This window comes from Trichosurus vulpecula, chromosome X (genome assembly GCF_011100635.1).
Source record: "Trichosurus vulpecula isolate mTriVul1 chromosome X, mTriVul1.pri, whole genome shotgun sequence".
NCBI classification, from domain to species: Eukaryota; Metazoa; Chordata; class Mammalia; order Diprotodontia; family Phalangeridae; genus Trichosurus; species Trichosurus vulpecula.
In genome coordinates, this window is record NC_050582.1 from 19,987,359 (window position 1) to 20,008,756 (window position 21,398).

The 21,398-nt window shown below is 40.7% G+C and overlaps 1 protein-coding gene across 2 annotated transcripts in view; it reads left to right on the plus strand.

Moving 5' to 3' along the window:
* Positions 1 to 21,398, plus strand: part of POF1B (POF1B actin binding protein) — a 50,706-nt gene that overhangs the window by 11,117 nt on the left and 18,191 nt on the right. For both annotated transcript variants that reach the window (XM_036740304.1, XM_036740305.1), the window contains exons 2-4: positions 7,778 to 7,852; positions 10,380 to 10,460; positions 17,767 to 17,868. In XM_036740304.1, the coding sequence (XP_036596199.1) occupies positions 7,778 to 7,852; positions 10,380 to 10,460; positions 17,767 to 17,868 (258 nt within the window). The remainder of the gene's footprint in view (positions 1 to 7,777; positions 7,853 to 10,379; positions 10,461 to 17,766; positions 17,869 to 21,398) is intronic.

Genomic DNA, 21,398 nt, shown 5'->3' on the forward strand with positions numbered 1-21,398 from the left:
TATTTTTCTAGGCCTATTCTCCCTTGGCTTTTACTCACTTTACTCTTGAACCAAAGTGGAGGGCTTTCTGTTCTTTAAACATACTTGTATTTTTCCGTCTCCATATCGTTGCTTATGTAGAGTTTTGTCTTGGTTGTTTATATAGGTGATGCGAGGATGAACAACCCTACATACTGATGATCATTTCTTATCATTGGATAGCATTTTCGAGTTTTCAAAGCACATTCCTCATTGTAGTCGCTCCTGTGAGGTACACAAGGCAGAGGTGATTATCCCCTTTTTACAGATGAGGTTAAGTGACTTTCCCAGAGTCTCTTGGCAACTTAATGACAAAACTGAGACTAGAATACAGGTTTTATGATTCTCAATCTAGTCTTCTTGCCGTAACGCCTCCCTTAATTATCTTCTTTAAACTTGCCTTTTGTTTCTGTATAAATTAACTTTAATATTCCAAATGGAAATGTTTTCTTATTATCAGAACATCCCTCAGTGGCCCTTTCTGTGTCTGTTCTTTTAATTTCCTTTCATTCCTTGTTCATACTCTACACCTTTGTGGAGCATACCAAAGAAATGCCAGTAATTGTTTCTTTTCTGGTTGTCAAAGTCTTGGCCTGAAATGCTATAATTCAGTGCCCATTCTGGCTTGGTAAATTTTCCCACACTGGATGACATGTACATCTCAGAGGGTAGAAAATCAATTTCCAGATTTACCCTCCAAAGTCTGCCATCAACTGCTCTTTTGCAAATGTTGTAATTCCATTACTACACTATCAACACAGGGCTGAGTACATATAGTTGGTGCTTAATAAATGTTTGTTAAATTGAATCGTCTATTGTAGTTGGCATGTTATCCCATTGTCTTTGGTACATTATCTGTAGATTCAAAGCTGGAAGTAGAACCTCCTTATTTTATGTATGGGAAGACCCAAAGAATGTTATCTAAAGATCCTAGGGAGATATTAAGTAACCAGGGCCAATGGTGTTTGCGCAAGTGTAGGCTGTGCTGTCTTTCAATTTTCACTTTACTTGGTTTGTCAACTCTCTAAGACTCTTATCTGTTTCTTAAACTCTGATATCCTCAGTGACTTGTGATTTCATCAGTTTGGATATTTCCTCCCTTGACATAGATTGCAACTCCTCTAAGTCTGAGCAGAAGGCCTTTCTGAGTTGTAGCTGAAAAATTCATCTTACCATGGTGTAATATCAATTAAGGTGGGACTTTCTTACTGTTTTAAAATGAGTGTCTTTGATTGAGCCTTACTAGGTGCAAAGCCCCAGGCCCAAACCCCTACCTACTAGGTGCTGCCTATGTGGGCATGAAGCCCTCGGGGTCCTAAGGGGAGTTGCTAAGACCAGAGCCAATAGGAGGAGCCTAAGTTCTGATAGCTCAAATGACATTTGATGACGGATAAAGAGTATATAAAAAGAGAGAACAGAGCTATTTGTTTGGGGCTCTCACTCTCGGAGGTGGGTTGAAGCCGACACTCTGGGCAGCTGTAGGTAAGACCCCTCCAGCTTGTAAACCTGGATGTTCCGACTTTGTTAAACCCTGGTAACTATGCATGGAGATTTGAATCAGACAAGGTCTGTCTGTTGATGTTTGTAATTTGTTTGTATTTGCTCCGAAGCTTAGGGTGCTGGCTTTTCCCCTGAGCTGAGTGGATGTTGGATTAAAGTAAGATTTTTAACCCCTTAACGTTATTTTCCTTAGTAAACAACCGTACATGGTGATGATAATTTCTTATCATCGGATAGCATTTTCCAGTGTGTCTTTTCTAACTTGATGGGTATAAGGTGACAAATGCCACAGTTGTTTTAATTTCTATTTCTATGATTAATGGTGTCTTAAACAATTTTTCATTTGGTTGTTGATAGTTATATTTCTTCTTTAGAAAATTCTTAATTCATATCCTTTGATCACTTGTGTATTGGGGAACTGTTGCTATAAAAATTTATAGCAATTTTGGTATATAGTATGAGTTGTTGGTCTAAACTTACTTTTAAAATAATAGTTTATGATTTTTATTTTTCAAGTAAAACTATTTAATGTGAATTTGTCCCTGCCACTACCCCCCCCAATAAATGAATAGGGTTTTTTGGGGGGGTAACCTGAAAAAACAAATCCCTCAGTGCAACTCTACAAATTCTGGCAAAACAAATTCTTACATAAGCCATGTCCAAAAATGTATGACTCTTTCTGCATCTTAAAGTTCATCATCTTTGTTTCAGATTGTAGTGCTCTGGTTCACCTTCATTCTTTTGTACAGGATTCATCATGGAGTTGATCAGAGTTCTAAATGCAGCTAAGTAGAACAGTAGATAAAGCGTGAGCCTTAGAGTCAAGAAGACCTGAATTCAAATCCTACATCAGACGCTAGCTATTTAACCTTTCTGTGTCTTGGTTTCCTCATGTATATACTATAATAATAGCACCTACTTTGCAGGGTTTTTATGAGGATCAAATGAGTTAAAATACATAAAGAGCATTATATAAAAATTATTAAATCTTCCACAGTTGTTTTGCTCATAATGTTGTTATTGTATAAATCACTCTCCTAGTTATGCTTACTTTGCATCAGTTCATAAAGATCTTCCCAGCATCTGCTGACATCGTTCATTCTATCTTTTTTATGGCCCAATAATATTCCATTACATTCCTATACCGCAGCTTACTTAGCCATTCACCAAAAGGACACCCTCTTAGATTCCAATTTTTGACTATTGGGAAAAGAGCTGCTATAATTCTGTGTGTGTGTGTGTGTGTGTGTGTGTGTGTGTATACACATCGAGAGAGAGAGAGAGAGAGAGAGAGAGAGAGAGAGAGAGAGAGAGTGAGTTTCCCTTTTTTGGATTTCTTTGGGGGTATAGGCCTACTTGTGGTATAGTTGGGTCAAAAAGTATGCATAGTTTAGTAACTTTCCAGCCATAGTTCCAAATTGCTTTCCAGAATGATTATTAGACCAATCTACAACAGAACCAACAGTGTACTAGTTTGCCTGTTTTTCCACAGCCATTCTAATAATTTTTGATTTCCTTTTTTGTCATCATTGCCAGTCTGATAGGCATAAAGTGGGGCCTCAAAGTTGATTTGGTTTAAACCTATTTTTATTCAAGGTACTTTGTTGTTTTCCCAGAAGTTGTTGTTGAACGAGGAGTTCTTTTCGCAGTAGTTCATTGAACATTAGGACCTCTGTACAAGTTTGTTTCTAGGCCTTGCTTATTTCTCTTTTTTTCATTGATCTGCTTTAAAAAACCTACTAGTTTTATTTGTGAGTTCTAATAGGGTTTTTTTTTGCTTTTATTTTTTTTAAATCTCTTCTTTGATTTTCAGATTTTCTACTTTGGGGTTAGGTTGGGCAGATACTGATTTGTTGCTTTCCTAGAATTTTTTTAGTTACGTGCCAAATTCATATATTTGTTTTTTCTCTTTTTAGTTGATAAAAGCGGTTTGATATATAAAATTTCTTGTAAGTACTGCTTTGTCTGTATCTTATAAGTTTTTTATTTTGTCTTATTGTGTTCATATTTTTTGTTAAAATTTCTATTGTTTTCTGTAATTTGTTCTTTGACTCACTCATTCTTTAGTTTATTTAGTCTCCAAATGATTTTTAATCCATTCTTCAAATGCCCTTTATTCAACATAGTTTTTATTGCATTGTGGTTAATAAATAATGAGTTCACTGTTTCTGCTTTTGTACATTGTTTGTGAACTTTTTAATGGTTGACTTCATGATCAGTTTTTGTAAAGGTGCCATACACACCTAAGAAATCTATGAACTTTCTGTTCTATTCAATAGTTTCAAGATATCTAGTCTCTCATGTTTCCACAAATCTATTTGGGCCTTTAAGTTTTTGTTCTTATTGATCTTTTGATTACATTTGTCTAGCTCTGAAGGAGATACATCCAGATTCCTCACTATTGTAGTTTTGCTGTCTATTTCTCCTTGCAGTTCCACTAACTTTGCTTTAAGTGTTTAGATGCTGTGCTTGCAGTGAATATGCAGTATTGATACTGATTCATTATCTAAGGTACCTTAAAGAAAATAATCCACTGATATATTCTAGAGATATTCAGGTTGCATGGATCAGTCATGTGATAGTAATAATAATAAATTATTCTACAGATTTAGTGCTGTACCAGTGAAAGTGCCAAAAAGATGCTACAAAGTGAAACAAAATAGCAAAATTAATTTGATAAAGAATATAAAGAGATATAAATAAGGAAAAAAGTAAGAAGGAGGGGTGTTTGGTGCTTCCAGATCTCAAACTATGTTACAAAGCCATCATTATCAAAACTATCTGGTACCAGATAAACAAGACAAAATCTATATTTACAAAGTGTTCCTCTTTAATTTAAACTCATAACTTCTACATCTTTGTATAATAAACCCTGACCTGCTGGATTATTTTTTAAAATCTTTTTTAACGATGTTTTTATTTTATTTTATTGTACTTTATTTTTTAAATTTATTTTTAGTTTTCAACATTCATTTCCCCAAGATTTTGAGTTACAAATTTTCTCCCCATCTCTCTCCTCCCTCCACCCCAAGATGGCGTGTATTCTGATTGTCCCTTTGCCTAGTCTGCTCTCCCTTATATCACCCCACGCCCCTTATCCCTTTTCCCCTTACTTTCTTGTAGGACAAGATAGATTTCTATACCCCATTGCCTGTATATCTGATTTCCCAGTTGCATATAAAAACTACTTTTTTTGAGCATTTGTTTTTAGAACTTTGAGTTCCAAATTCTCTCCCTTCTTTCCTCCCCACCCACCCTCCTTGAGAAGGCAAGCGATTCAATATAGGTTATACATGTATTGTTATGCAAAACACTTCCATAATAGTCATGTTGAAAGACTAACTATATTTCCTTCCATCCTATCCTGTCCCCCTTTATTCAGTTTTCCCCTTTGACCCTGTCCCTTTTCAAAAGTGTTTGCTTTTGACTACCTCTCCCCCAATCCATCCTCCTTTCTATCATCCCCACCTTGTTTCTATTTTCATATTACTTTCATTGCCAAATTTATCTTTCTCTCTTCCTCTAACCCAGGGAGCCATCCCTTGTTACAAAGATTTTTTTAAAGGGAAGGAACAATTCAGCAGTGCCAATCAATGTCCCAGATGCCAGACTATTCCACATCCTTTGTCCCACACCTCTGCCAAAAAGAAAGGAAGAAACATCTTCTCAACTTTCCTCTGAGGCTTAGCTCATTTCTTGACTAATATTAAACCATCTCACTGAGTATTGCTTTTTACAACTACTCTGTTTCTTTTCAAAATGTCTCTCCAAATATTCCAATGTAGATTGAATAAAGACTAATCAGTATTTCCTATGTTCTAAAAACCTGTGTGAATTCGTAATGCAGTCCTAAGGTAACCTAAAAATACTCGTGTGTGTGTGTGTGTGTGTGTGTATCTTTAATAATAATTCACATTGCTGTAGTACTTGAAGATTTATAAAACTTTTTTTTTAACAATATCCCTCTGAGAGAGGGTATAAAGATAGTATTCTACGCATTTTACAGATGAGATGTTTGCAGCTCAGATAGGCCAAGTGACATGTTCTAGGTCATACACCTAGTAAAGGTAGTAAAGGATCTGAGGCAGGAACAAGCCAGTGCTTGTTCCACACACTGTCTTTTCCTAAGAAATTACCATTCTGGCCCCTCTGGAACAGAAAATGAAAGATTTCCCTCACTTTAAGGGCTTTTCTTATGAAGGCCAGTTTGTCGATACAATGCCCTATACTTTGGCATATGGAGGACCCAGTTTTGCCTACACTGTGCATCGTAATAGCATATGATAAAAAATCAAAAAGGCCCTAATGCAGTTGGGTTTAGTTTCAGCAAATTTGTCTGGCTCACCCACATCCTATATTCCCCCTAGGGCAGGGGTTCTGAACCTTTTTGTGTCATGGACCCCTTTGACCATCTGGTGAAACCTATAGACCCCTTCTCGGAATCAGTATTTTTAATGCATAAAAATAAAAGACATAGATGGACAATTATATTGAAATACAATTATAAAATATTTTAAAAACAATTTCATAGAACCCAGGTCAAGAAACCTTGTTCTCCAACAAGTATATTTCCTCCTGAGGCCCCTTTTAAGTTTCCTTGGTGATAGCCTTCAGTATAGTGAGGTGGGAAAAGGGGGTTGTTGGGAGGAAAGCCCTTGGTGAATCCTCAGAGCTCTCCATGAATGTGAGCTGAGGTCAGTCAGCAGCACCAGGGTGTCGTTCCCATTTTACAGCAGAACAAATGTTCTTTCCAGGGGATTCATTGGCCTGGTCGAAGGCACCAGCTATAGTCTGTGCCGGAGCCTAGGTCTGAATCCAGGACTTCCACCTCCAAGTCCTCTACCTTCTCCTAAGTCCAAAACTCAGAATGAACCCGACTTCTTAAGTCGGCTGTCATTTACTTATCACAGGGATGAGGACCTTGCAGCCTCAGGGCCATATGTGGCCCTCTAGGTCCTCAAGTGCAGCCCTTTGAATCCAAAGTTCACAGAACAAATCCCCTTAATAAAAAAGATTTGTTCTGTAAATCTTGGACTGAGTCAAAGGGCTGCACCTGAGGACCTAGAGGGCCACGTGTGGCCTCGAGGCCGCAGCTTCCCCACCCCTCCTATGGTATGCAGCTTGTTACATTTGTTTGGGGATTTCCCAAAGTTCCTAGTTGAAAATCCAAATTCTGAAACGTCCAAAAATGTTAAGCCCGGAGTATTGCTGCTGATGCAGTGCTAGGGGAAAAAAGCAAAAGGAAGGTGTTGACAAACTGAATCGAAAGAAAAGAAAGCTGAGGCACAGAGTAGAGATTGTCTGTATTGCAATCCAGGAATATGGAGGTTTCTTGTTATATAGCATAACTTTGCTCTTGCATTAGTAAGTCACTGTTTTCGTTTGTAAATCCACGATTATGGCTGGCTTATCCATTGCTCTAGAAGAAAAATGAGTTTTATGGTTATGGCAAATTCTCCTGAAGCTGTAAGTTGATTACAAATGGGAGTGATACATGTAGAATTTCAGTCTTACCATAAAGCCCCCACCCCCCAGTTTCTAGGGCGTTATCTTTATTTCTCTAGTCATCCTTTGAAAGGCAGCATTTCCCCCTCACTTTTATGTGCGGCATTCGATCCCCAGGACCTGAAGCAAAGCAGCATAAGCCTGGGCGGGAGGGAGGGTGGGTATTATTATTATTTTTTATTATTATTATTATTATTATCGTATAGAAAAGGGAGCTGCGACTGGGGGGAGGAAGGCCGCATGACTAGTAACTATTGGAGGCTGCTTTCAAGTGCGAGCTTCCCAATGCTGGATCCAGTGCTCTCGTCTTCATGCAACCCACAATGCCAGGCAGGAAATGGTGAGGCAGATGGGCTGATTGGACTGGAGTGTGATGCACAGGGATTGCTTGCGTTTGGGTGTCATAGAATTTGAATTGGAAGGGTTTGCAGAGGCCCCTTTTCAGCGTAGCTTGACAGGTGGTCACCCTGCCTCTTTTGAAGACCACCAATGACTTGGGCAATATTGGCAAAACAGCAAAGAAAAAAACAAATACAAAAGTCATAAATTGGACACTCCCTCACAGCCCAAGAAAATCGTGTTTCCATGAAAACCTTCATGAAGCCAGTGCTATCTTATTAGGGCATACAAACATTGGCTTGCAAAGCTATCAGAGCAAATGGAAGAGTTTAGCTTTCCCTCTGGGGAAAAATGAATCTGAGTTCAAGAAGCATGCCAGAAACAGTGCCTGACCGCTTTTTGTTTCTCTTCACAGGAGCTCCATTCTCCAACATTAAAAGTGGCTACTTGTGTCCCCAGTACTCTGCATGTAACCCATAATATTGAACAGGTAAAAGAACTCATCTCTCTACCTCCTTCTAGCCCAAAAGATTTTCACTCATCCCCAAAAGTTTAGTGGCCTAGGTGATGCCGCTCACCTAAGTATTTTTTAAAAATATTTTATTGGTTTTAATCAGCCAGAATCCTCCTTCTCACCCTCCCTCCCCATCCCCCTCCCTGAATTGAGAGCACAAGAAAATAAAACCCATTACAGACATATACAGTCACTCAAAACAAATTTCCACATTGACCATGTTCAAAAACCGTTTGTCTCCTTCTTCATTCTAAGTCCTTCACCTCTCTGTGAAGAGGTCAGTAGCGTGTTGTATCATTAGTTTTGTGGAATTGTGGTTTTCACCTGAGTTAGTATTAACAGCCTAAAGGAACAAGCAATCAGCAAGAATTCATTAAGCACCTCCCTCGTGCCAGGGATCACAATACCGAGAATGAGATAGGCTCTGGTCAAAAGGAGTTTCCCTTCTAGGTGTTAGTGTTATGAATTGGATTTTAGATTTGCATTAAAATTTCGACTAGTCTCCAATGGGATTTTTCTTAGGCAGAGACATATTTATTTTAGGTTCTGAGCCTTGTCATTTTATTCAGATGTTCTTAATTGGAGCATGAATCAAATGCTAGTCTCTGAAAACTTAATAGTGGAGATCACTGGAGAATTTTTTTTGTCTAAGAAGTCAAACACTTTTAAAGCCACAGCGTTGCACTAGAATATTCTGATTTTGAAGACCAACTTGAAAGGCAAGTGTGAACCCAAGCCAGAGGCGAGGGCTGCCAAGGTGCTAAGATTTAAGAAGCACATAAAGGATCCTCCCCTTCCTGGCCTTACTTAGAGGGATTAAGAACGTAATGATTTAAGGCATTGTAGGTCCTCCCAAAGTCTCTTATTAATAATAATTTACATTTCCATGTCACTTGCTGATTACAGATTACCTTATATACAATATGTTATTTGAGCTTCACAACCTCACAAGGTAGTCAGGCGCAGACATTACTTTCTAGATGAGACGCTTGAGGTCCAGAGAGGTTAGACGGAGTGGCTTGCCCAAGATCACCCCTAAGAAGTGGCAGAGCTGGGTTTTAATTATGCTTTTCAGTCCATTACACCACTCTGCCTTTCTAAAATCTATACTATCTGGAACAAGGAACAAGTTAGCATGGATCAGTTTATTCAGTTAACCTAGCACCTATTGGACCTGTGAGAATGACACCTAGGAAATAATTTTTTGGTTTTGGTTTTTAGAGGGGAGGGGGAAGCACAATACTGTGCAATATTTTGAGCTGAAAATCTTGAAGAATGGGTATGGTGACAGACCATATATCCATCATCCATAGAACAGAAAGGCTTATCACAAGCTCATCCCAACCTGGTGGCAGTCTACCAGGTGCAAAATTTTTGAAGTCCAAGCAACTAATGAATGAACAATGTCTTCTATAGTAGAGGTGTCACACTTGCACTGCAGGCCATATGCCTGCAAAACTCCAGAGTAAAGCCAGAACTAATTTAAAATGTCACTGGGAAATGTTTGGGGCTGCTAGGCGGCACAATGGATAGAGTGCCAGACTTGAAGTCAGGAACACTCATGTTCATGAGTTCAATCTAGCCTCAGACACTTCCTAGCTGTGTGACCCTGGGCAAGTCACTTCACCCTGTTTATCTCAGTTTCCTCATCTGTAAAATGAGCTGGAGAAGGAAATAGCAAACTACTCCAGTATTTCTACCCAGAAAACCCCAAATGGGGTCAGGAAGACTTGGATACAGCTAAAAACTGACTGAACAACAAGGGAGATGTTTAACAAAATAAATAAAAATACAATACAACATAGGCAATGTTAATTTGTGGTTCATTAAGTTAATATGTGGCCTGCAGGGATCATTTTCTATTTGAGTTCAATGCCATTGGTTTAAGGCCTATGTATTCACTCTGAGAAAATTAGTCATCCTTGAAGTATTGAAACAAGTATGGGGCATGACCTAAAGAGGCCTAGGCATGGAGTCACAGAGATTAACCCTGGACAGCCAGAGGAAAGCAGGACAAACACTGGGCCTCAGGAGAATTGTGGAAAGGGTGTGGACAAAGAGGGGACTGAAGAATCATAAATAGTATCTATTTCCTGGTTTTGATTAAAGATACTTAGTCCTGGTCACCTATCCAGAAAATTTCTGTTGCTCTGGTGAACACTTAGAAAATAAGATTTGTTCATCAAAAATGCCTCGAAGATAGATTCTAAAGCCATCAAACATCCTGAGAGTGGGAGCAAATTTTATTGAGGAAGAAGTTAACAGAGTCAACCTCAAATCGAAGTTGTACCAATCCCTAGTGAAGCACTGGTTCAGCAAGTGCTGATGAAAATGATTTGAATTCAACTCCGTCATGGAGACTAAATCCTAGCTTTACATGCCATCCCTCCTGAGTGCTCCAAAGTTCAGCTGCTGATTACTGGTGACTCCAGTCCACTGAATCACTTTATGATTTTATGTGCCTTTTTATCTTTTTCTCTCCTCCGCCCTTCCCTGTTCCCAGGATCTCCATTCTCCAACAGTGAAAGTGACTACTTACCCCCAGACCACCATAAGGAGATATATAGTACAGAATCCTGATCAGGTAAGGCAAACCACGCAGAATCACATTATTTTGTGTAATTCCTTTGAGGTTAATAACATGAGCAAAAAAAGAGTGAATTAGCAACCAGATCTCTTGCATCATATGAATGTACTTTTAATTAGGGTTACTGCCATAGTCCATCCTTAATTCCAGCCATATTCTGACTCAGATGCAGTTTCCACAGAAATGCTTGAGTTGTAAAGGTTTCTAAAGTTCCACGTCATGCCCCACCCAGCTGTGACAGAAACCATGGCAGACACAGAACCAGTGAGGAGGACGACAGAGGAACACACCCCTTACAATAAAAACGCTATCAGTCCATCAGGAGTCAGTCTGTTTTTTGCATCCATCCCAGTTGCCAGTTAAGATTTGATCTACAAAAGAAAAAAATGTTCAAAGTGTCTCATTGGCTTTGCTGGCCAGCTTAAAACATTAAATTTCCCATCATTTCCTTCCCTACTGTATTTTCTCCCTTTACATTGAGAGGAAAAGCAAGAAAAAATCTTTTCCACAATGTTCTCTTCTCTCATTCCTCCTCATCAACCTCCCCCCCACACCCAATAAAAACTCTCGAAAATAGTGCCTGTGGCTACAAGAAGATATATTTTTTGGAGACTGGTTATAGGGACGTCAGTTACCCGTGCTGAGGGCAGAGGTGATCTAGATAAGAATGCCACAATCTTTGCATTATACTTTATTTCACTGGGTTCTGCTGGTGTATGAAATAATCTCTACCCCTTCTACCAAGAAAGTCAATGTAATTTTTTTTTTCTTGCAAAGGTATACAAAGGGTTAAAAGGGTACATCATCCTTGGCTGGGATCAGTGCTGACCTTTCTCCTCCTGCCTGCCTGTTTCATCCTTTCTTTCTCTCTCTCACACCGGGGCAGCCTGGAACTTAAGACTACTGGTGGTACCTGAAGGGTGGGGGTGGTGGAGGTCACAGCTTTGAATGTTAAGGTTGGTGTTAACTCTGAAAACCCGATGGCTATTATGGATCTTTGTTTGGTTTTCTTAGACAATTCCAGCTCCTCAGGGAAACGTGATTGCACTAGTTTTCAGGTTCCTTCTCCTTAGTCATAGGTACGTAAGCACCAAACCTGAAACTTGGCTCAGGAAATAGTGACTCTATCTTATTGAGGTTAATAACATGAGCAAAAAAAAAAAAGAGTGGGGTAAATGTTGCAAAGAGGCCAATTCAGGCTTAATGAAGTGCTGTCCAAATGTTGTTTGGGCTGTCTCAGAAAACAGTGGGCTGCTGCTTCTTACTGGAGACCTTCTCAACAAAGGTGAGGTATGTTGCAGAAAGGAGACTCTTGTTCAGGTGTGAGATTTGACTGGTTGTCATTTGGAAGTCCCTTCCATCTCAGATTCTGTAATTTCTTGCTCTCCCCTCCACCTTTCATTATTCTAGAATCAGAATTGCTGAGTTGGAGGGAACCTCAGAAGTAACAAAGTCATAGCTGGAGGGCCCTGACCAAGTCGTCAGCCATTCTCTGCTTGAGGACTTGGGTAAAGGGAGCCTGCTCACCGCTGAGGCAGGCTCTTCTACTTTGGGCTGGCTCTAACTCTTAGCAAGTTTTTCCTCACATTAAGCTAAAATCTGCTTCCGTATTCTACTGTTGCTCCCAGGAATTTGAACCCGAGGGTCTCCTGACTCAAAGTTCAGGTCAAGTCACCAAGCATTTATTAAGCACCTGCTGCATGTACCCAGAACTCTGCTAAGTGCTGGGGATATAAAGAAGGGCAAAAAGCAAGGAGCTCACAGTCCAGCAGGGTAGGGGGTGCAATGACAACAGGAAAACAACCGTGTACAAATAAGATTCGTTTGAGATAAGTTGGAGGTAATCTCAGAGGGAAGGTGCTAGCATTAAAGGGGAACAGCTTCATGTAGAAGGTAGAATTTTGGCTGGTACGTGAAGGAAGGAACCCAGGGAGCTCATGAGGTGGAGATGAGGAGGGAGAGCAGTCCAAGCATGGTGAAAATTCAGCTTCATGAGCTGGCATGCCTTGTCTGAGTACAAGCTCTGTGGCATCTCCAGTCTGCTACGTTGCCAGGTTGCTCATGGCCTTATCATGTGCCCCTTGAGGCTTCTGGACTGCAGGTTAAACATTGCAAGTTACTTCAAGGGATCTTTGTATGACATGGTTTTTAGCCTTCCTCACCCTCCTCCGAATGTGCTATACCTTGAAGGATGCTTCCTAAATTTCCTAGAAGGTCTTTCTTAAAATGTGCTCACAGCTGAACACAGTATGGAATGCGAAAGCATTACATCTGAAGTGGGTGTGCTAAACTCTGGGAATACAAATAAAAAATAAGATGATCCCTGCCTTCAAGGAGCTCACTTTTGCACGGGGGGAGACAACACAGAAAGGAGGGTTATTGTTCATGGGCAATTCGTGGGAAGCCATGTTGGACATTGGAAAGGCCAGGTAGCACATTGGCAGGGGAAAGGAGCAGAACAGATGACCAAACCCTGGGGACCCTGGGGAGTGATTTCGAGACACTCCTATCAGAAGGATAGCAGCTTCAAGGGGTAGAACAGCGGAGAGGGGCTCTGGAATATCTTCAGCAGAGGTGGCCCTGTAGGGATCAACATCTGTGTCTTAGTGGGAACGCCGGGCAATGGGCTATGAGGGTTCTTTGCAGACAGGACCATTGAGATCTCATAAATCATAGGACCACAGACTTGGCACTGCAGCCATGGAGTCCAACAGACAAGAAAATTGGGGCCCAGAGGGGTTGTGACCTGCCCAAGATCACACAGAGAGTCAGTGACTGATGACAGATTCAGGATTTGAGCCTAGGTCTTCTAACTCCCCAACCTGCCTCTCTTACATGGTCTTCAATGTAATTCCTTGTTTTTAATCAGTTTCTGTAAATAGTAGCTTTTAGGAATTTAAGTAATTGTTCCATTTGACAGAAACAAAGGGGAGGGAGACATAGTAGGTAATGTGGATTCCTCTTGTTTCTAGGACTCATTCTTGTGTAGTTCTTACTGTAAATAATGGTTAGACTCTGGAAAGTTAATGCAGATTAAGGATGGAAGTGGAGGAAGATGTGCAAGTCCTTGATTCTCTCCCTTCCCATTTCCACCCCTGTCTTAGAGTGACATCTGTGACATTTTCCCAGGAATGGAGGTATTCGTATAAGTGAATACTGTATGAGAAAAATCAATTCCTTCCTGCCAAAGCCCTTTGTTTTGAATGTGTATGTTAACCTAGGAGTTAATGGTAGTGGCAGTGGGGAGATGTGGAACTGAGGGCTGAGGGAAACAAAGCATTTTTCAGTTCTCAACTCAGCGCCTTCATGAAGGATGACACAAATTTCAGGTTGCATGTTTTGTAGGGGAAAATGATCTAACTGGTTTTGCAAGACAACTTGAAAATCCAGTCTAGAGGTATTCTCCATGTTATTTATTAAAAGCAGTTCCTTTTGGGATTGCTTTTTTGGAATCCTTGGGAGAATATTCTAGTTTAATTACAATATAAGTTGACCCTCCAAAAAGTAGCTTTTTCCTTTTATGTTTTCAGCCCTTCTCATCTTAATTTCTCCTTCTGCCATTAAAGCAGATTTTCATTCCACTGGCCATGTTTTCCCCACTACTGATTCACAATTTGCTCCTGCTCTTCCCTTCCTGACCATTTGTGTTTATTTTGTTTAAGTAATTTCAGGATTTCAGTTTGATTTTTGAGTCAAAAACCAAGGAAATGTTTGGGCACTCCCACTGGAGAGTATTTAAGGATGAAACTAACCAGTTTTACTTTCTTAGATATAGTATGATAGTACTTTGAGAGCCTCTGCCAGAATTCCTGAAGCTAGCAATTAAAGTAATCATAATCTGCCATCATAGAAAATACCTGTTAATTTTCAGGATGAACCTGGCACAAGTTCAAATATATACATTGAGAAATGGAAGACTTCTGCTTAGATTGTTGGGCCCTGAAGTGTGGCCTCATGTCACCACTGAAATCAGAGAATATTCAAGCTGAAAGAAGCTTTTCCTCCCCTTTAGTTTGACCTTCTGGCTTTAGGGACTAAGAAGGGGAAGTGACAGGACCAAGGTCACAAAGCAAGTTGGCCATAGCCCAGACTAGGATCCAGGCTTCCTGACTGTCAGCAGTCCAGTGTTTTCTGCCACCACACTGCCTTTCTGGGTCAGCTGTCAGACACGTTGGTAGGAAGAGTTAATACTTTTTTTTTGCTATTTTTCATGGCATTTAAGCTATTTTAAAATGACTTCATGGACCTATTAGAGAGTAGCCTCCATCTCTCTCTCCATTGTTACCAATTTCACTGCCCCAAGCCATATTCGTCTGATGGCTGATCTGCATAGTGGATCTAGAGGTGACCTTGGATCTAAGAAGTTCTGGGTTTAATTTCTGCTTCTGACACATACTGGCAAGTCACTTTCCCAATCTCAGGATCCGAGGCAGTTATCAAAGACCATAAGTTACCAAGGAGGTGCCTACTTGCTTAGGTGGTACGTTTCTCACCTGGGTGTTCCTGTACTAATGAAATCACCTGGCCATTGCCTTTCCCTCTCCCTTCCCAGTCTGATTCACAGGGAAGAATGAAAACTAGTCTTTTTATATCAAGAAATTCTCCTAATCTTGGTGGACATTTTTTAATGTGCTTAAGCGAATGCAGGCTGTCAAAAGGATACAGTGATGTGTTATCTGGCAATTTTATATCTTGAAAAGGCTCTATTAGGGTATTGTTTCAATATGTTGTATAATTTTAAGAGAAATACTGAAGGAGCTATCCTATCAAAATGACTTTAAGAAATCCAATTTATAAGAATGTATTTTCCAGTGTACTATCAGATATCATATATTAGCATCAAAAACGGAACTAACTTAGATATTGTTTCTCAGTTGGCACAAGAAGAGATCAGGTGTCTGTGAGGGGCAAAGCAGGCTTAGCTTGGGGCCACATAGCTTTCCTCTTTAGCACCCAATGGTTCCTTTTATGCTTTTCATGCACCCTCCTTCAGTGAATAGAACCAGACATTCACAGAAGCCTAAAGGGACCTTTGAGACCATCTAAGGCTTCCTAAGCTTTGTTTGCTGAAGTGAAGTCTATGAACCCTTTCTTTTAAAAAAATTTGAGGGGAGTTGATTTCTCTTTTAAAAAACATATATCCATTTAATATTTTATTTTTTCCCAATTACATGTGAAAATAATTTTTAACATTCATTTTTTAAAAATTTTGAGTTCCAAATTCCCTCTCTCCCTTCCCCCTCCTTGAGAAGGCAAGTAATTTGATATAAATTATAAATGTGCAGTCTTGCAGAATGTTATGAGCCCCTTCTTAAAACAGTGTTTTTGAATGCATAAAATGACATGCATAGGATTACAAAGTACGGAAGCATACATTAAAACCTTTTTTAGTTTCCCCAGAAATATTAAGAACTAACTATTTCTCATGTCTGAAAGCCATTTCCAGACTTCCCCCTTCCCTCTTCTAAAGGTGGGTTAAAGCCTTTCCTAATCTGGTCTTAAAATGTCTGCCTTTCCCATCCCCCCAAAGCAAATGGACTCTGACTCATCCTTCCCTGTTTAGGAAGGAATGATGTATTGATCACTGGTAGGAGGAGCTTTTCAGTCCTTTGGGAAAATGGCCAAAGAAAGGATGAAGCAGCAAGTCTGGAATATTAATCCCCAAATGTACAGGGCGTTCCTAAAGTCTGGACACACAGGCAAAAATGCAGATTTTCAAGAAATGAAATGAATGAAATTTTCAACAACATTTTATTTAATTGGAATATTAACAATTAACATCTTCAATATGATTTCCATCATCTGTGATGCAAAGGTTGATGCGCTTTGCAAGATTCACGTGAACTCGATGCAATAACTCCACATTGCCGTCAATTATCTATGTGTCCAGACTTTAGGAACACCCTGTATTTTAATATATTATAACCTTTTCTTATTCAAGATTCCTACCGATGTTAACTCAGATCATCTTGGAGGAGAGGGAACTGTCTGAGGGTTAGGGGAGGCAGTGCTGATTTGGATATCTCTCTAAGCTGGAAGTGTTTGGATATTACATTAATGTTAAAGTAAGTAAAAATGGCTTCTGGTAGACTTGTTCCTAAAAGTCAGAGTACAGTAGTATTATTTTTTTCTGTAACAAAGGAAAACCAATTGTATTGAAATAAAGCTGTAGTTCTCCCCACTAAATTGACGGGACCCCTGAAATCCATCCACAGCCTCCTTGAGTATCTGGATCCCAGGTTAAGAACCCCGGATCTAGATCAACCCCCCTCAATTTATTGGTGTTTTCTAAGTTTTACTGATGCCTTTTGATTTTTATAGAAGAGGAAACTGAGACCCAGAGATGAGAAGTGACTTTGCCCAAGGTCACACAGGCAGTGTAGTAGAGCCAGGATTTGAACTTAGGGCCTGAGCCCAGGCTTCTTTCCATTGCACCAATCAAATCCGCCCCCAGAATTTTTAAAAGATCTGTTTGCTAAATTGGCATTGCCACTGTCTATTGGGGCTGGCTTGTAGTTAGCTGACCATTGAATTCTACATTGACCAGTGTTACCCATTTTCCATTCTTGCTGCCCTCAGTTTTCTTGGCCTTTCTCCTATGTTAGAGAAATAAAGAGCAGAACTACCTATGAGCAGATAGAGTCTCTCCTTTGCCACTCCCACAACATAGTTCAAGTACTGATTCCTGTGAAAAGCAGTCCAACAATAGAGCCTTCCATTTCTTTCTGTCCATGGCTGATTCTCATTCACCCTGATCTCAGCCAGGCCCTGGGCGTGTAAGTCACTGCTTCTTTCGTCGGTTGCCATGTAATTGTGCAGCAATTCCGTTTGGAGCTACAAGGCTTCCCTGTAGTCTCAGGATTAGAAACATGTGCTCTGCTGAGAATTCTAATGTCAGAGAGGATTTAGAGGGCACCGAAATCCAGAGAAGGTCTGCCAGGTGCTGCTGAATTGCATTTGTTTTGCATTTCTCTGTGGATTGTTTGCATAGAAACCTACCTGGGAATCCAGTTTAAATGAAGCTGACCTTATAGTACTCCACCTCAGAGGAAACTCATTAGATCTTGCCTTCAGGACAGAAACAAATAGCACCATTTAAAAATACCTCTGTCATCCATAGTAGAATAGAGGAGAGATCTGGGTACCCTCCTTGGGAAAAGGGCTTGCCTTTGCTGTGATTTTCTCTAGGGCTTTGTGTGACTCCGTTCTACTTTTACCTTCAAATGGCTGCAGTGTATGCTCAACCAAAGTACCTCTGAAAATGACTTTCTAAAGGAAATCATGTTCTCTCTTATCTTTATAGGAACCACTGTCCCCATTTCTAAGAGGTGGCCATTTTTTCCCAGGAAGTAATGTCATTTATGAAAAGACAGTAAGAAAAGTTGAGAAGCTAAATCCTGATCAGGTAGGTTGTTTTGTTTTTCACACTGAGACTTTAGAATTATGAACCTCTTCAGAGAGATGAAACATGGGCTAACCTGACATGAAATGGACTGGAATGATGAATTTCGACCTTAGTAGCCGCCTAGTCTAACTCATGCACAAAAAAGAATCTCCATTTCAACAGAACCAATAAATGATCTTCCAGCCTTGGCTCCAGGGAGGCCACACCCACTACCATTCTCATTTGGCTTGCTCCTAATTGTTGGAAGGTTTTTCCAGAGACCAAGCCCTATTTTCCATCTCTCCTACTTCCCCCCATTGCTTCCAGTTCTGCCCTCTGGTACCAGACAGAACAAAATCCCCCAGGTTTTGAACAAAGGATGAACTGCTGCTTGTTGGCTTCCTTTCACCACTGAGCTGTATCAGATGGGGTCCCATCGAACTCGAAAATTCTGGGATCCAGTGATTATGGGAATTCTAATCCTTCTTTTGCCCGGTGGCCCTTCAGATACTTGAAGATAGCTTTCTTGGCTCCTCTGAGTCTTCTCGGTGCTGCCCACCCCTACATCCTTCAGCCAGTTTCCTATTGCAGACACTCAATGCCCTTCACCATCCCAGTTGCCTTTGCCTAGATACCCTTCCTCCTATTAGTTTCCTTTCAGAATTGTGGCGTCTGGACCTGAATGTGGCCAGAGATTGCATGAGCATTTTTGGCTGCCATTTGACGCTGGTGACTCGGATTGAGTTTGCCCGGAGCTTTTTCACCCCAATTGCTGACTCTGCCTCCCCCATCATCTATTTCTGAAGCTTAAATTATTGAGCTGATGTAAGATTTTACCACTTATTCCCACTCATTTTCAGCTTAGCAAGACATGCTATCTACCTCCTTCTTTACTAAGGCTTGCTTCAGACACATGGCACAGATTCTTCCATGCCCTCTTTTGAAGGCAAGATTGCACATGTGATGTATTGTTTTTGTGGTGCAACCAGAATGCTACAGCTAGGTTGGAGCCATTTGGATGCCTTTTTTCCTTTATTCATAATTTAATTGGCTTTTGGAGATTTTGGACTTTCCTAGGAGATGAGGTAAATAAGCTAAGAGATAATTTAGTGATTACTGTAAGTACCTGCGAATAGCTCACTCTAGTCCTAATTCCTAAGAGAAAGATCTGTAAGTAGGAGATGCTGGTGAGCAGGGAACTTGAGTGAATCTCCTGGTGATGAAATGAGAGCTGTTCAAACAGGCCTATCCCATAGGACAGGAGGAAAGAAATCTATATACTGCAAAAACAAACAAATTTTTTTCATGTGCTTTGGGGATCTATGTCCTTAGTATCATTAAAGAAAAAACCACGGTCACTTGTGCCCCTTGTGCTCTGAAAATTAGTTTGGTGGTGAACTCCAAATATCATTTTACTTACACACCTAAGTTTTTAGTACTCTCATATGAGACTTCAAGCTGAAAAGCTGTTAAGATTGAGTGGTGTGAACAAATGGGTCAGGGGCCAAGTAAGCTAAGGGAGTCTCAGTGCCACTCCAGATGGTGGGTCTGTTAGCATACTGCTGAAACTACCATCTGGTAGATGATAATATGTATGAACATCGAGGTAAAAAGGCTAGTCAGAAATGTGCCTTCTTTTATTTTAACATTTCCAAGTGTTCCCTCATTTGCTTCCTGATTTATTCAGGAAAAAAGTATCTTGGGGTCCAATCTCACCATAGATTGAGGGCCCTTTCTGATCAGCGGAACGTCTCTTGGCATGATCTAGTGTCTGAAGGCCTTTAGTAAGACGTAGGGTCTATCCCCCGAGACTCTGTCACTGGCCCTCTTCCCTTCTCCATACTGATTCACTTGGTGATCTCTTCACCTCCATTGGATTCAATGATTCTCAGATATATTTGTCCATCTTTAGCTTCTCTTCTGACTTCCAGTCTCACATCTCCAACTGCCCTTTGAACATTTCGGACTGGATGTTCCATAGATACCTTAATCTCAGCATGTCCCACAGTGAACTCCTTATCTTTCCCCCCACACCTTATCCTCTTCCAAAATTCCCAATTATTGTCCAGAGCACTGGTCCAGCTCCTCTCTTTTCTTCTCTGCCACCTCCCTGGTGCAGGCCTTGGTCGCTCTGCACTGGGACTGTCACAGAGGCCTTCTTTTTCATCGGTGTCCCTGCTTCAAGTCTCTGCCTCCTCCGGTCCTTCCTCCACTCACCTGTCAGTGATTTGCTCAGATGCAGGCCTCACCATGTTTATTCAGTAAACTCCCATGACTCCCTATAGCCTCTGGATCACACCTAAAACGTTGATTTTTCAAGCACTTCATAACACAGCCCCTTCCTCCCTTTGCAGCTTTTTGACACCTCACCCCCTCCACATACCCTCCTTTCCCTGTTTATCTTAAAGACAAGTACCTGGAATGTACAGATACTTTGAATAGCTTCACGTTTTGGGCTCTCATTTATGGAAAAGAGACACACAAGTAAACAGGCTGAGGAGATGAGGGATTTATTCCCAAAAGTAGTAGTGTTAGGCTAGGATAGACTCACTCCAGATTCCTGAAAGAGCCCAGGACTGGTAACCAGAATCTCAGAAGGGACCTCAGAATCTTGTCCAATCTACCCCGACCAAGACTCCTTTCTCTACCATAAGTCAATCAGTCATTCAATGAGCATGTATTAAATGCTTATTTCTGAGGATACAAATAAAGTTCTAAAGATAGTCCCTGCCCTCAAGGAGCTTACCATGTAATGGGAGAGACAACATAACAAACAAATATATACAAAGCAAGCTATTTTTGTTGTTCAGTTGTGCCTAACTCTTTGTGATCCCATTTGGAGTTTTCTTGGCAAAGATACTGGAGTGGTTTGCCATTTTCTTCTCCAGCTCATTTTACAGATGAGGAAACTAAGGCAGATGGGGTAAAGTGACTTGCCTAGGGTCACACAGCTAGTACATGTATGAGGCCAGATTTGAACTCAGAAGATGAGTCCTCCTGACTCCAGGCCTGGCACTCTATCCACTGGGCCACATAGCTGCCCAAAGCAAGCTATAAACTGGATAATTAAGAAATAATTAAAAGAGGGAAAGAACTGGAATTGAAAGGGATTAGGGAAGACTTCCTGTAGAAGGTGGGATTTTAGTTGAGATTTAAAGGAAGCCAGGGAGGTCAGTAGTCAAGCAGAAGAGAGAGAGTGTTCCAGCCGCAGGAGATGTGGCTAGAGCTGAAAGATAGGATATCTCATTCACAGAACAGACAGGAAGCTGGTGTAAATGAACTGAAAAGTATATTGAGGAGTAAGGTATGAGAAAACTGGAAAGGTAGGTGGGAGCTAGGTTATGAGTAGCTTTGAATGTGAAACAGCATTTTGTATTTACTTTCAGGAGGCAATAAGGAGCCACTGGAGTTTATTGAGTAGGGGGGTGACGTGGTTGGACCTGTGCTTTAGGATATTCACTTTAGTGGCTGAATGGAAGATGGACTGGAGTGGAGAGAGACTTGAGGCAGGCCAACCCACCAGAGGGCTACTGCAATAATCAAGGCAGGAG